Source organism: Melanotaenia boesemani, chromosome 12 (genome assembly GCF_017639745.1).
Source record: "Melanotaenia boesemani isolate fMelBoe1 chromosome 12, fMelBoe1.pri, whole genome shotgun sequence".
Classification (NCBI taxonomy): Eukaryota; Metazoa; Chordata; class Actinopteri; order Atheriniformes; family Melanotaeniidae; genus Melanotaenia; species Melanotaenia boesemani.
The window spans coordinates 29742092-29756110 of NC_055693.1; the positions used below are offsets into that span (position 1 = coordinate 29742092).

A 14019-nucleotide genomic window follows, 5' to 3' on the forward strand; every position below is an offset into this window, starting at 1 on the left:
GGGCTGTAACGGCAGGATGAACCAGAAACAAAAACTAAACTACAGACACATGAATGATGAACTACAGCAAAACAAATAAGGACCTGGCTCGGAGCACAAAACAAACAGGGAGTGTTTAAACTGATGAAGGTGATGACTGGATGAAGAACAGAAACAGAAACCTGGTTCGGTCAGCAGATGAAACCAGAGTGAACACTGGAAGCAACAACAACGAGTAAACTCAAAGAGACGTTGAGGACATATTGTAGAACCCCCAGACCATGAAATACTGTAAATATATAACCATTTATTTTTCTTTTCCTGTGCAGGGGGGGCCTGGTTTACCTGGAAGAGCAGGATTTCCTGTGAGTCTCTGTGCAACATGATTACTTGTTTATACTTGTGTAAATAATTCATTTTGAAGCACATAAATGCCAAAGAAGTGATCAGAAACATTCTCAGACATATTTTCCTGTTGTGTGTTGAAACTGTTAATAATATTAATAATATTTAAATTGATGTGATTTCGTAATTACATGGAGAACATAGCTCCCTTCATCACCAGTACCACCCAGCCTCTTTAAAACCAGAGATGAAACCTAGAGATGAACGAACACTGGGAGTTGTTCGAACAACACTGGCTCAGCTCATAGTTGTAAAGATGACAGAATCACAGTGGTACTAATGTAAAAAAAATCTGAATCAGATTTATGTAATTATATAAACATATAATGAAATTAGAAAAAAATTGTCTGGTGCAGACGAGATAACAGATTAAAACTGATAAACATTCAGGTTAAAAATGCAATATAACAAAGTGCAATATTTGCATACAGACTGTTTTTATCTGATTGATAAATTGATAATAAATTGAGAAAAGAAAAAAAATAGATGTAAGGATGAAAGGTCTCCATCACAGTGAATAAAGTTTAAACCACAAACTGCACAAATCTGAAAGTCAGACTTGTCACATTCGTAGACATGTCTAATCATGATTCTTTTTGTTATTTATATTAAAAAAACTGCTGCTTTTCTAATCAGAAGTTACATCATATTGCATTTGATTTATTGAAAAAAAAAAAGAAAAAACATCTCATTTCTACCCTCAGCTCTATCCAGGCAGAGATGAATGGGTTGGATTATTATAATGGCTCAAATTGATCTATGAATAAAAAGAATTTCCTGCTGTGGAGTGACCTTTCTGTTTGCTTCTGTTAGGTGATAAACAGATGTTATTATTTATCTGACAGGGTCCTATTGGACCAAAGGGAGACAGAGGTGACCCTGGCCCACAGGGCTATGGAGTGAAGGTAAACTTTAGTTGTTTTGTTCAGCTGTTAATGAAGCTGTTCATCATAATGCCGTCTTTGACTCTGTTGTGTCACCGCTGCTGTCGTGTGTTCAGGGGGAAAAAGGAGAGCCGGGCTTAATAATCGGACCTGATGGAAATCCTCTGCATCTGGGAGGCCTCACTGGTCCGAAGGTGAGTCTGCGTTTATATCCAGACCAGTCAGCTCCTTCTTGTTGGTTAGGGTCCTACATGAGTAGCTCAAACTATCATCTCTGCTGTGATGTTGCAGGGAGACAGAGGAGGTACAGGACCAGCTGGACCCGCAGTAAGTGTTTCAGAGATTTTCCTTTTTATTCCTAAGTCAATAATATGCTTAAGTCTTTTATTTTTATAATGTCTTGCTGCAGGGCCCGTATGGACCTCCTGGATTAAAGGGTGAAATTGGAATGCCTGGAAGACCTGTAAGTGTCTCTGTTTGCTTGTTAGTATATTCTGACATTAATACTCCTTTTATGTCTCTAAAAATCCTGCTCAGCTACTACTTTGGTACATTTCCCCTTTATTTCAGTTTTTTTGTAAATGCAGTGATAAAAATTATCACCAACTTTCTCCATCAGGGTCGCCCTGGTGTAAATGGATACAAGGGTGAGAAAGGGGAGCCGGGAGGAGGTGCTGGTTACGGCTATCCTGTAAGTATTGCAGACTTCAACTACTTTCACATCATTTTCCTCACTTTACAAGCTTGAGTCGTCTCAGACTTTGGCCTGTCCTTTAATCAAATAAAGTTTATTTGTGGGCCAAACTGCCGCAGGAGACCATTGTCATGACCACCAGCTCAGTGGAAAAGAAAAACAATAAAATGGGCTACTAAAAGTAGACAAATTTGGTTATTTGTTTGAGGGGAATATAGGCTCTAAAACAGGGGTATCCAAAGTCGGTCTTCAAGGGGCCGCTGTCCTGCAGGTTTTCAGTGTTTCCTGCTTCAACACATCTGACTCAAATTAAATAGATCCAACAGCCTATTAAGTTTTGCACAATGACTCAGTAATTTGAGTCAGGTGGATTTGGAGCAGGGACACATCGAAAACCTGCAGGATTGTGGCCCTCGAGGACCGGAGCTGGACACCCCTGCTCTAAAATGACATAATGACACATTTGCAGTTTGAAGTGACTGGCATAAAATATAATTTACTTCATTTTGATCATCTTTAACATCTTTTAGATGCCTGTCTTATTTTTAAGATATTAATGAGCTTGCACCTCCCCTACTCATTTCCAAACCAGCTGGGATGTATCAGGGAGCATTGTGCAAGGAAGTGTATGCACAGGTTCATACATTTGAAACTTCTGGGAGTACATACTTTCCCAGTTTTGGGTTGAACGCCATTTTTTAGTATGAAAGCTACACAATCCTTCGTACGTTGTCACTGAGTCAGTGTGAACCATAACAAAAAAGAAAAACCTAAATAACTGTTTTCATTAGGGAGTCCCTGGTCCACCGGGACCACCAGGGCTACCTGGACCCCCTGGGCCAGCCTTTCCATTAGACCGCTTCAATGTAAGTGCACATGATCACAAAACTCTCCTTCTGAATTTCATCTTTAACATGATGTGCATTATTTCAAGTTCTTCTCTCTCATCTGTCCCAGACTAAATCTGTTCCTCTGTTTCATGTTGTCTTTCTGTTCATAGCGCTATGATGAAACCTCAAGGAGTTACCCAGGTACGATATCCCAACATGCATTGGTTGTTTTAGCACCAAAACTAAATTCAGAGTGAAAGCAGACATTTGAAAAATGAAAAGATAAAATCACTAAAGTAATCAGTCATAAAACACGGTGCTTCCAGTCACACTGTTTCTGAGTGTTACTTTGTAAAATACTCTCTCATATTGTAGTTGTCAAAGGGGAAAAAGGAGAACGTGGTGAAACAGGACTTCCAGGGATCCCAGGTAATTCCTGAGGTTTATATAAATAAAAAAAAAATGCTTTGTATACTCCACACAGCAGGAGTGTTTTATTCACTAAAGCATGTCTTTTTTTCTTTTTTAGGAACGGCTTCTAATTTCGACATTTACGCATTCAAGGTAAGTTAGCTCATCACTACACTACTACATTACTAGTGTAAGAGAAAAAACACCATAACAGTAAATATTTTCTAACAGAACGAAATGAAAGGAGAGCGTGGAGAGACTGGTGTGAAGGGAGAGAAAGGAGAGCCTGGTGGTGGATATTATGACCCACGTTTTGGAGCACTACAAGGACCACAAGGACCACCTGGAAGTCCTGGTTTACCAGTGAGTCATTTGGTTTTACTTGTATTGCAAGAACATGTGATATTCTTGTCATTTTCATTTTATTTCTTTCATGTTAGGGTCCAAAGGGAGAGTCTATAGTGGGCCCTCCTGGACCCCAAGGACCTCCAGGGACGCCAGGGATTGGTTATGATGGCCGTCAAGGTCCTCCAGGACCACCTGGACCTCCAGGACCCCCAGGTTCTACATCATATCCTGGACCTTATAGGCCCAATTATCGTAAGTTTTTTTTTCTGTGAATCAAAGTTTATAATTATCCTCAAATTAATTTAAAGCATTGAAACAGAACCTGTTTTAAAGGCGATTTATACATTAAATTAACTGTTAAGCAGTAAAAAAAAAAAAGTCTTTGCTCTCCTCTTATTGCCGTAGCTTTGTAGAAACCCACTTTAAAGATATACTCAGATGACTTGATAACTCTTATGTAAAATAGTTTAGCATATTAGCTAAAATACTAAACTACTGTTTAGCCAAGTTTGACCAGATTTTTTAAATGAAAATATCATGCATTTCTTACATTTCATACATCACTTGACAATAAGGTGAATAAAGTTCATATTATTACAATAACACCTTTGTTGAGATGGGTTTTATGATGTAGTTAGTGTAGATTTTAAAATCCTTCTGCTTGTTTACAAATCCCAGAATGGTTTAGGCCCAGAATACATCTGTGATATGTTCAGAGAATATAAACCTAGCAGAGCTCTTAGATCCAAAGACTCTGGTCAACTAGTCCAGACCAGAGTCCTGACTAAACATGGAGAAGCAGCATTTAGCTGTTATGCTGCAAACAAGTGGAACAAACTGTCAGTGGAGATTAAACTTTCACCAAATATAGACATTTTTAAATCCAGGTTAAAAACATTTCTTTTCTCATGCGCCTATGCATGAAATCTGCATGGAAACTTTTTAACTTATCTTGCTTTTAATCATTTTAATGTAATGTATTATTTTTTTTGTGATTATGTGTTGATGACTAGAACCAAATTCTAGTGGCAGCCTATAGTTTCCTATTCAAGAGCAGAGCCAACATTGTCCACTTATGGCCGTCATGCTTATGTAAATATGAGTGGCCAACAAATTTAACTATAGACTGGTTTCCCTGCAACATGATCACAGATAAATCAGCACTCAACCTGATTTTTTGGCAGATTCGAGCTTCAAACCTGATATTTTACTATTCATCTAAAAGATAGGGAATCACAGCTTGTCGCCAAGACCAGAAGAAGAAGAATGTGAAACCAGGCCAATTAAAGAGCAGATTGGGGTCCTGTAAGACCCAAAGCAAAGTTTCTACAGTGCACACTTTGTGTCTTAAAATGTCAAATTCTGATCTCATGCCATAGGATTCGTCTCTTAAAAAAGTTCTTGTATAGCTAGCTCTAAGCTAGCTAGGAGCTAGCCAGTTTTAATTGATTAGTCTCAGTTTTAGCTACTGTATATAGCTGTCCAGGCTGAGCTAGTTACAATGCTAGCTATAAATCAAATTCAGTGAATTTGATCACTCAGTGGGTGAATTTGATCGCGTTGCTAGCTTGTAGCTTGGCACTTGTATCATTAAATCCTTTATCAAGGAGAAAAAAAGGAGAGCTATAGATCCTGAACCATTCGTGACAATGTGCGGTTTCAGGTGTTGTGTTATGTAAAATGTGAAAGGTTGCAAATCTTGTTAAAAGTTATGACCACTAAAAATGTTTGCTCACACACATCTAATAAAGAAACCTATACCCAACACTTACATGCCACGCAAAAAAACAATAAAGAAGCATCAGTTTATGCACCACTCTGATGAAAGTAATGGTCTAAGCCACAGGTTTGAAAATTTTCTGTCTCTGCCACTGAAGTAGTGGTAAAATCAGATTTCATTGTTACAGCCTGTTTCAGTGTTATCATATTTTATTTAACCTTCATTTAACTTGTTAAAATAGAGGCTTAGTTAGCTGTGGTTATGCAGCATTTACAAAAACATGGGAATCAAACATCTAATATTCTAACATTCATTAGAGATAATATTTACTCAATCTGGTGAAAAGAAGGGCATTAATGGAAGTAAAAAAAGAAAAAAAAAACTATCAGGATCATAGCTGCTACAGCCAGATGTGCATATCACCAGGTTAAAAAGTCTCTTGAATTAATTTAAGCAGCTCATATAGTAAACTTCAAAGTAAAAATGTTTTGACCTTATCTTGCTGTTAAAATGTTCCGATGCGATGAGACAAAAGGCATCGCATCCTCCCTCTGCTCATCTTCCTGTCCACCTACTGTCAGTTAAAGGCCACTGAAGCCCAAAAAATATCTAAATGGGAAAAAAAAAAAAAAAAAAAATGTCCTGGCTGTTATGATAGAGGTCAGTCTGCTCTGTCAAATAATTTAGCTGCAAACTCTAACTGTGTGGAAAATCACCACTAGTTTTACTAGTTTTAGTATTTTGCAGCCTCATAATTATCTCGAAAACAACAGTTTGTATTACAGTAATGAGACAAACTCATTGGATTTAAAAATCAAATAAGGTCTTGTTTTAATTCAAAGCTGTCAGCAACCCAGGCCCTCCCGGTCCCCCTGGCCCACCTGGAAGTCCTGGTCTCTCCTCTGGGGTAAGTACTGATGCTGATTCATTTATGAATGTGTTATAGATAAAACAGCCCCTGAGTCCAAGACAAATTTCCATATGAGACAATAAAAAGTATTGCATCGCATCGTATCGTATCGTATCATATCATATCGTATTATTAAAATAAAAAAGCTAAACACATTTTTTCTTTGTTTCTATAGATTACAGTTCTGAGGTCGTACGACACAATGATCGCCACTGCCAGACGCCAGGATGAGGGCAGCCTTGTCTACATCATAGACAGGGCAGAGCTTTACTTGAGAGTGCACCATGGATTGCGACAAGTCATGGTACAGCCACGTACATCATGAAAATATACACATGAGAGCTGGTTTTTTTTAAACCAAATTTTATTCTTACAAGAACTGGCATGTTTCTGGTTTATAGGATTATTAAATAGTGAAGAGTTTATGTCAAAATCACTGAACAGCTGTTTTTCCTCCTCAGCTTGGGGACTACCGTCCTTTCTTCAGAGATCTGGTAAGTTCTACACAACAGTAAAACGTAATGTTCACTGACCACTTCATAACCTTGGGATCTCTTTGTTTTTCACATAAAGGAGAACGAGGTGGCAGAAGTCCAGCCTCCACCTGTGATTCTGTACCCTCAGTCCCAAGACCAGTCCCAAAACAATGGAGCGGGCCATTACTCCCGGGGTGATACTGTCATACAGCCTATTGAACCTCCACCTGCAGACCCCAGATACCCCCCTCAGTATGATCCCAGATTCCCTGACCAGAGATACCCGGGTCAGACAGATGGAATATCAGCCAGCCAGCACACTGAGAGACATCCTGTCACTCCACAGCGCCAACCCAACCCACCTGTACTGGGGCCAATTGGTGGTGTTGACACATCGAGACCAGGGGTGAGATAAATGTCTGTTTTTTCTTTTTTGAACAAAAAAGGCCACCAGACAACCCAGGTGGCCATCTTTCTTTAAAGCCCTCTTTGAGCCTAACAAATGACTGAGCAACGTCACCCCCAATCACAAAAACAAGTTTAAAGAACATATTCAGTTAATAATAATTCAGTTAAAAAGATGCAGAAACCCACAGAGACCAGACTGTGTAACTGTTTTGTTTTTCTTAAATAAATGCAAGAAAAAGTCACCTAAAAACTTTTGCTATAATGTGAAATCTTTTTTTTGGAAAATTTAACTTGTAGTAAGAGTGAAAATCTTGTTTGATCACACTATGGTATTACTTTGATTCAGTGGATAACGATTCATTGTTTGCAGGTATCATAAATTCTGGCACAATATAAATTTTGGTTAAATTTCTGAATAAATTCGACTTATAGTCCAGTGGGACTTATACTACAGAGCAACTTATAGTCCGGAAAATACAGAAGATTTGATTCAGGATCAGTATAACACGGTATCACATGCTGATTTAAAACAACTAATCTATCAAAATACAACTGCATTTGCGAGCTCAATCAAACATTACAATTTGTTATTCCAACACCTCTAAACTTTGCCACATTATACATAATTTAAATCATTAAAGCAAAACTGAACTGTAGATTTTCTCACTCTGGCGCCCCCTAACAAAACCTGATTCATCATCAGTAGCCTTATTGTTACATCCTGTCTCTTCTCTGAGTTCTCTCCAGCCATTAAATGTCAGTCTAATGTTGACTCTTTTCTTTTCTTTTGCTCTGTTTCTCTTCCTCTCTTCCTCAGATAAAGTCCTCTTTCGTTTCTCTGCTGAATCAACCATGGTGTGCGTTCAAAATGGCAAATGTGCTGATATATAGTTGCTGGTGTGTGACATGGTGCTGTAAAGCAAAACATAGCTTAAAGCACAGCTGTAGCATGATGCTCCGGGACATTTGTGTAGTATTGCTTTAAGCCAGGATATAGTGTAAACTTTACTTCTATTTAACATCATTACACCTACATTAGGCTTTATATAATTAGAATGTTTTACTGGAACCTTATTTCACATCATTACAGGATTATTTAAAAATATCTTAATGTGCCTTTATTAATGTGTGTCCTTCTCTTCATCAGCTCCATCTTATTGCCTTGAATGCCCCTCAAAGTGGGAACATGCGGGGAATTCGGGGTGCAGACTTCCTGTGCTTCCAGCAGGCTCGGGCTGTGGGCCTGAAGGGAACCTTCCGAGCCTTCCTGTCCTCCAAGCTCCAAGACCTCTACACCATCGTCCGCAGGTCGGACAGGGACAGCTTCTCCATCCTGAACCTCAAGGTGAGACACTGCTGCTCGAGAAGTGGCATAAGTATGACATAAGTTTGAATGAAGGCAATGTTCATTTGGTTTGTCTTTAAATTAGCAGAAAGTGAAAATAAGTTATTGCTTTTCTTTTCAGAATCAAGTGTTGTTCAGCAGCTGGGAGTCTATCTTCGCAGATAACCTCAGTAAAATGAGGGAGAATGTACCCATATACTCCTTTGATGGAAGAGACATCCTCAGGGACAGTGCATGGTGGGTTTAAGTTCCATTTACAAAAGAAAGATGAGTAGTGGTTTTTTTTACACTGACTATCATTTTGTGTTTGTGTTCTCCTCCAGGCCTGAGAAGATGGTGTGGCATGGATCGAGCAGCAAAGGCCACCGGCAGATGGACCACTACTGTGAAACATGGCGGGCGGGCGATCACGCCGTGACCGGCCTGGCGTCGTCGCTGCAGAGCGGCCACCTCCTGCAGCAAACGCCCAGCAGCTGCTCCAACTCCTACATCGTCCTCTGCATCGAGAACGCCTTCACGTCGCCCTCCAAAAAATAAACCCAGTTCATCCTCCGTCTTTGTTCGTGTGTGTGTGTTCTGGGTCTTAGTTAAACACACTTTTTATATCCAAGATCTTTTTTTTTTTTTTCCACCATGAAACAGCTTGTAAAGATGTGGCGTCCATTGAACTGACCGTCCTGCACGTTGCCTGGCAGGGACGCCTCCCATTGTCTGCTCCTCCCTTCCATAAACGCCAAAGAGATGGGTCAAACAGAACCGGGTTGGTCTTTTTTCTTGGGGGGGCCTTGGCACATATTTTCTCCACGGGGCAGATCAACAGCAGAGGGGATAACAATCGTATCCCTTTTGTTTTTTTTTTTTGTTTTTTTTAATTCTGTATATTATAAGTTTGTCATTTGTGGGTTTTTTTTTTTTTTTTTCAATGTTATCAATGTTTTACCTTTTGAACTGTTTTTAAAGATTCTTCATCCATCCTTTTTTTTTTGTTTTCTAGGTATTGACATGTTCACATTTTTTCCAACTTCAGTGTAGAATTTAGGTTCATGATGGGGTGCAGCAAACTTTTAAGGACTATTTTAAATTTTAAAAAGAGATAGATATTTATTTTTAAATGAAGTTATGTAAGGACAGAAACAAACAAAAAGTTTTTAAAAGATCCTCATGTTTTTTTTCTACACAGCACAGAATTTCCATTTCTCCTCTAAGTGCTTTTGATCAGAAACTGTGCCTTATAACACACCCAGCATTGCTCCACACACTAAGCTCATAGTGAACCACTTCATGATTATTCTGCAGATCTAAACATGCTATTTGGAGATTGATGCTGTTATAAGAATAATCCCACATTAAGAGCACAGGATTCCTTTGGAAATTTGAGTGTTTTTGATATTAAATGATTATTTGGCCTTTTGCCACCTTATTAAACCTGTTAGTTTGTACGCTGGAAACAATTAGCCTGAGGCTCATTTTAAAGTGGTTGCTGTGTTGGGTGTTGGGGGCAGGAAAGTGTTTGCAGCAGCCTTCAATTCAGTTTCAGACACTAACTTTTGGCCTTGTACCTGTGGATATGATTTTTCTTTTTTATAACAAATTGTGCTGTACTGTTTCACCCAGGCACTGAATTAAAGAGTTTTTTCAACCAGTCATATGATGTGCCGTACAGCGGTCTGCGCTGTGTGTTTGATTCTTCTGCTTGTCAACGAGACAGAATCATCCCTCCTATGTGACCGTGACTTTAGCTGTTTCGCTGCCTTGTCCAGCTGATTTATTTTTGCTTTTAAAGCATGTTCCTGATGGCATTGACTCGGACACAAATCAGTTGGCAATGACAGACATTCAAGATGCCTCAGTTGTGCAGTCACAGTCTCCTGAAAAGATAAACAAGTTCAACATGACGAGGAAAGATTTTATCTGTTTGTACTAAACAGTCAGTCAGTTTTTTTTTTTTTTTTGCATATGACAAAGGTTAATAGTTGATCTTATGTTATCATACAACCAAAAACATGTCAGAGAAATAACTGAAAAAGCAGGTGGAGATGATCTGAGCTTTGTGACATGGAGCATTATCCTGCTGGAAGTAGCATCAGAAGATGCTACACGTGGTCATAAAGGGATGGACATGGCCAGCAACAACACTCAGGTAGGCTGTGTTGGTAAAAGTTCACTGGTAACAAAATAAGATCAGTGACAGAAAATGTAGTATATAATTAAAAACTGTTGCTATTGGCGTGTAATCACTACTATAATAAATGTTATGTTTTACTCTCTCAGAAAAAGCCATTTATATCTACTTGCCGTGGATCCACATACATGGCAGCTGCTATATTTGTGCCAGAATTTTTATCACGGTGTCTCTGAATGGACAAACAACTCTGTGTGAAGTGAGAACCCTCTGAGCTTTAAAACTGCAGCATAGTTTGATTGGTGTTAAAGCACCTTTTGGGTTAAGTAACACCATTAAAGGACTGAAGGAAGTAGTTACCTGTATTTCAGTCACTGCTGCACCTGAGGCCACTGGATCCACCCACAGATTAAATGTTTATGTCTGGAAGAATTTGGCCACTAATGGCCCACCAACTCTCAACTGTGCTTGGCATTAGAAGTCACATCTATACCAATATTTACCACTAGATGTCAGTAATTCTTACACACTGTACATTTGAACCATGTCATGTTGGTACTAAGGGGCCCGAAGTGGGCCATGAAAATATCCCCCGCACCATTACACCAAAAACCTGAAGCATTGATCCAAGGCAGGATGGATCCATGTTTTCATGATGTTTCCACCAAACTGGTCCTACTATCTGAATGTGGAGCTGAAAACAGAGACTCCTCAGACTAGCAATGTTTCTCCATCTTTTTTTTTCCAGTGTTGGTGAGTGTGTGTGAATTGTAGCCTCAGTTTCCTGTTCTTAGCTGACAGGAGGCACCTGGTGTGGTCTTCTGCTGCTGTAGCCCATCTGCTTCAAGGTTGGACGTGTTGTGTGTTCAGAGATGCTATTCTGCATATCTTGGTTGAAACCAGTGATAATTTGACTTCCAGTTGTCTTTCTATCGTCTCCTACCAGTCAGCCCATTCTCCTCTGACCTCTGACATCAACCAGACATTCTGGTCCAGACAACTGCTGCTCAGTGGATGTTTTCTCTTCTTCAGACCATTCTCTCTAAACTCTAGAGATGGTTGTGTGAAAATCCCGGTAGATCAGCAGTTTATGTACTACTCACACTAACCCATCTGTTACCAAAAACCATAGTTATCTAGCAACTCTATTTATAATTTTTTTTGTTTTTAGATTAAACAGTGGTGCCTGGCAGTAATGATGAAAATTAAACATCAGTAGAGCTGAGAAACTACAGGTACCTACAGCTAAAGTAAGGATAATAATTATACAGTAGATATTTTTGGTCCAGCTCTCCAGAAAGTTTATCAAGTTATTGAAAAAGGATTACATGGTGCCATCATTTAAGAAAGCTTTTTATGACTTAAATTTCTCAGAAGAATAAAGAGATTATAGAAACTAAATATAGCAACCTTAGCCTATTCAATCTGGATTATAAAATATTACCAAAAAAAGGAAACTTTACATCTGTATCAACTCTTTAATATTATACTCTTTAATCACATAGGCTTTAGGAAGAGCAGACTCCATCCATTTATTTTCTATACCTACTTTATTCTTTTCGGGGTCCCAGTATCCAGTAGACCTTCTGAGTGAGGAAGCTGACAACAGACAGAGAGGTTGGAGAGAAATGGGGGTGGGAGGGTGTCCAACTTCAGTCTCTTTAAATTGGCAGCACCAAGAAAACGGTTATATTTCCGTTGTTATCTGAAACTGATCAGCTGGTCCAATTGTTGGATGTCTTAAAGTTGCACTACATAATCCTCTGGTCCCCAAACTCTGTGCTTCTGACTTGTTTTGATGGCAGAGGGACATTTGTTGTGTATTTTCCTGAAACTTTTGATGCCCTGCAGACTTCCAATGGTGAGAAACTACACAACTTCTTTTTTCCTCCATCCTACTGTATTACTTTACAGCAACATTTTGCTTTACGACACCATGTCACAGCAACTGGATTTCAAAACATTAGTTTTTTGTTTTTATGCACACCATGACTGATTCAGCAAAGAAACCCCAAGACATGAGTCAACATAGGACTGACCTGTACTGGCTGGAGAGAGCTCAGAGAAGAGACAGGTTGCAAGATGGCTGCCACATTAGCCATTGTTAGGAAAAAAAAAATAAATCTGAGCAAATCTGCCACAGCTCAGAAGTGGGGCTTTAAAGACATAAAAAAACTGACAGATTAATTTTTTTCCCCATATAAATTCAGATTAAGGTTGTTGTGTTTGGACCTGATTGTCTCAGGAAGACACTATTTAGATATACTGCTATTTTACAATGACATCCATCACAAGAACAAGAACTTTGGAGTTATTTTGGACTAGGATCTGTTCTTTGACTCATATAAAACCAGTTTCTAGGACCGCCTTGTTTAAATTTCTCTTTGCTATTTCAAGAAAAATTCTTCTTCTCACAATCAAAGCTCTTCATGACCAAGCTCCACTGCATATTAAAGATCTCATAGCTTCATATTTTCCAAACAGAGCACTTCACTGTCAGGCTGCAGCTTTACATGTCGTTCCTGGTGTTTATAAAAGAAGTTAGAACGCTCATTTTACAGGACCCTTTCTTTTGTAACCAGCATTAGCTCTTATCATGGTTTGTTTCCTTTGGGTTCAGGGTTTATTTGGGTTTTGCCTTGTTTTTATGTTATGTGTTCTCAGATTCTTTAGAGCATCAGCTGGTCCTGTGTTCAGTTTATTCTGTGTCCCTGCTTTGGCAGTCCCTTTTGTTATGACCCACCTCAGCAAGGGAAATGGAGGTAACAGAATAAAAGATGATATTTGGGCTATAAGGGAATCTATTGTGTGTAGTGGTGGTCAGAACTCAAAGACAAAATAGAAACAAGTGGGCATCATGGGCAGGTGGTGCTATTCAATCTGATCCATGGAGCACCACGCTTTACTTCTCTTTCTCTTTTCTTTACTCTCCATATATGAAAATATGGCTTCATGTTTGCCACTAACTTGCATTTAAATAAAAAAAAAACAAACAAAAAAAAACTTTATTAGTCCCTCAGTAGGGAAATTGCTTTGTTACAACAGAACAGGTGCAGTATGCAGAAGCATGCAGGTGATATAAAAAAAGAACGCACACACACACAAATGTACAGTATATGGTTTGACAGAGTGAGTATGTACAGTATATAATTATGTACATATACATGTATATAAATATGTAAACAGTTTCCATGTGTTCATTGTGAAGTCTGACAGCAGCAGGAGGAAAGACCTGCGGTATCTGTCCTTCACACAGGCTGCTCTCCAGAGAAGACAGGAGGTCCTGCAGGGGGTGGGACTCATGGTCCAGCATGGATGTCAGTTTTGCCAGGACCCTTTTGTCACCTACCTCCTGCAGTGAGTCCAGAGAACAGCCCAGGATAAGAGCTGGACTTCCTGATGACTTAGTCCAGCTTCTTCCTCTCCCTCTCTGTAATGCTGCTGCTTCAGCAGGCCACACCGTACAGGATGGCTGATGCCACTACAG

General features: G+C 39.2%; 1 protein-coding gene across 5 annotated transcripts in view; it reads left to right on the plus strand.

Annotated features, from left to right (window-relative positions):
- col18a1a (collagen type XVIII alpha 1 chain a) overlaps window positions 1-10054 on the plus strand; it is an 89942-nt gene extending 79888 nt beyond the window's left edge. For all 5 annotated transcript variants that reach the window (XM_042002512.1, XM_042002513.1, XM_042002509.1 and 2 more), the window contains 19 exons: window positions 309-344; window positions 1230-1289; window positions 1385-1462; window positions 1560-1595; window positions 1678-1731; window positions 1888-1959; window positions 2754-2828; window positions 2963-2993; window positions 3168-3221; window positions 3322-3356; window positions 3435-3566; window positions 3644-3803; window positions 6114-6178; window positions 6357-6485; window positions 6643-6675; window positions 6755-7063; window positions 8213-8410; window positions 8532-8647; window positions 8734-10054. In XM_042002512.1, the coding sequence (XP_041858446.1) occupies window positions 309-344; window positions 1230-1289; window positions 1385-1462; window positions 1560-1595; window positions 1678-1731; window positions 1888-1959; window positions 2754-2828; window positions 2963-2993; window positions 3168-3221; window positions 3322-3356; window positions 3435-3566; window positions 3644-3803; window positions 6114-6178; window positions 6357-6485; window positions 6643-6675; window positions 6755-7063; window positions 8213-8410; window positions 8532-8647; window positions 8734-8947 (1887 nt within the window). In that variant the 3' untranslated portion in view covers window positions 8948-10054. The remainder of the gene's footprint in view (window positions 1-308; window positions 345-1229; window positions 1290-1384; window positions 1463-1559; window positions 1596-1677; window positions 1732-1887; window positions 1960-2753; window positions 2829-2962; window positions 2994-3167; window positions 3222-3321; window positions 3357-3434; window positions 3567-3643; window positions 3804-6113; window positions 6179-6356; window positions 6486-6642; window positions 6676-6754; window positions 7064-8212; window positions 8411-8531; window positions 8648-8733) is intronic.
- Window positions 10055-14019: the final 3965 nt, after the last annotated feature.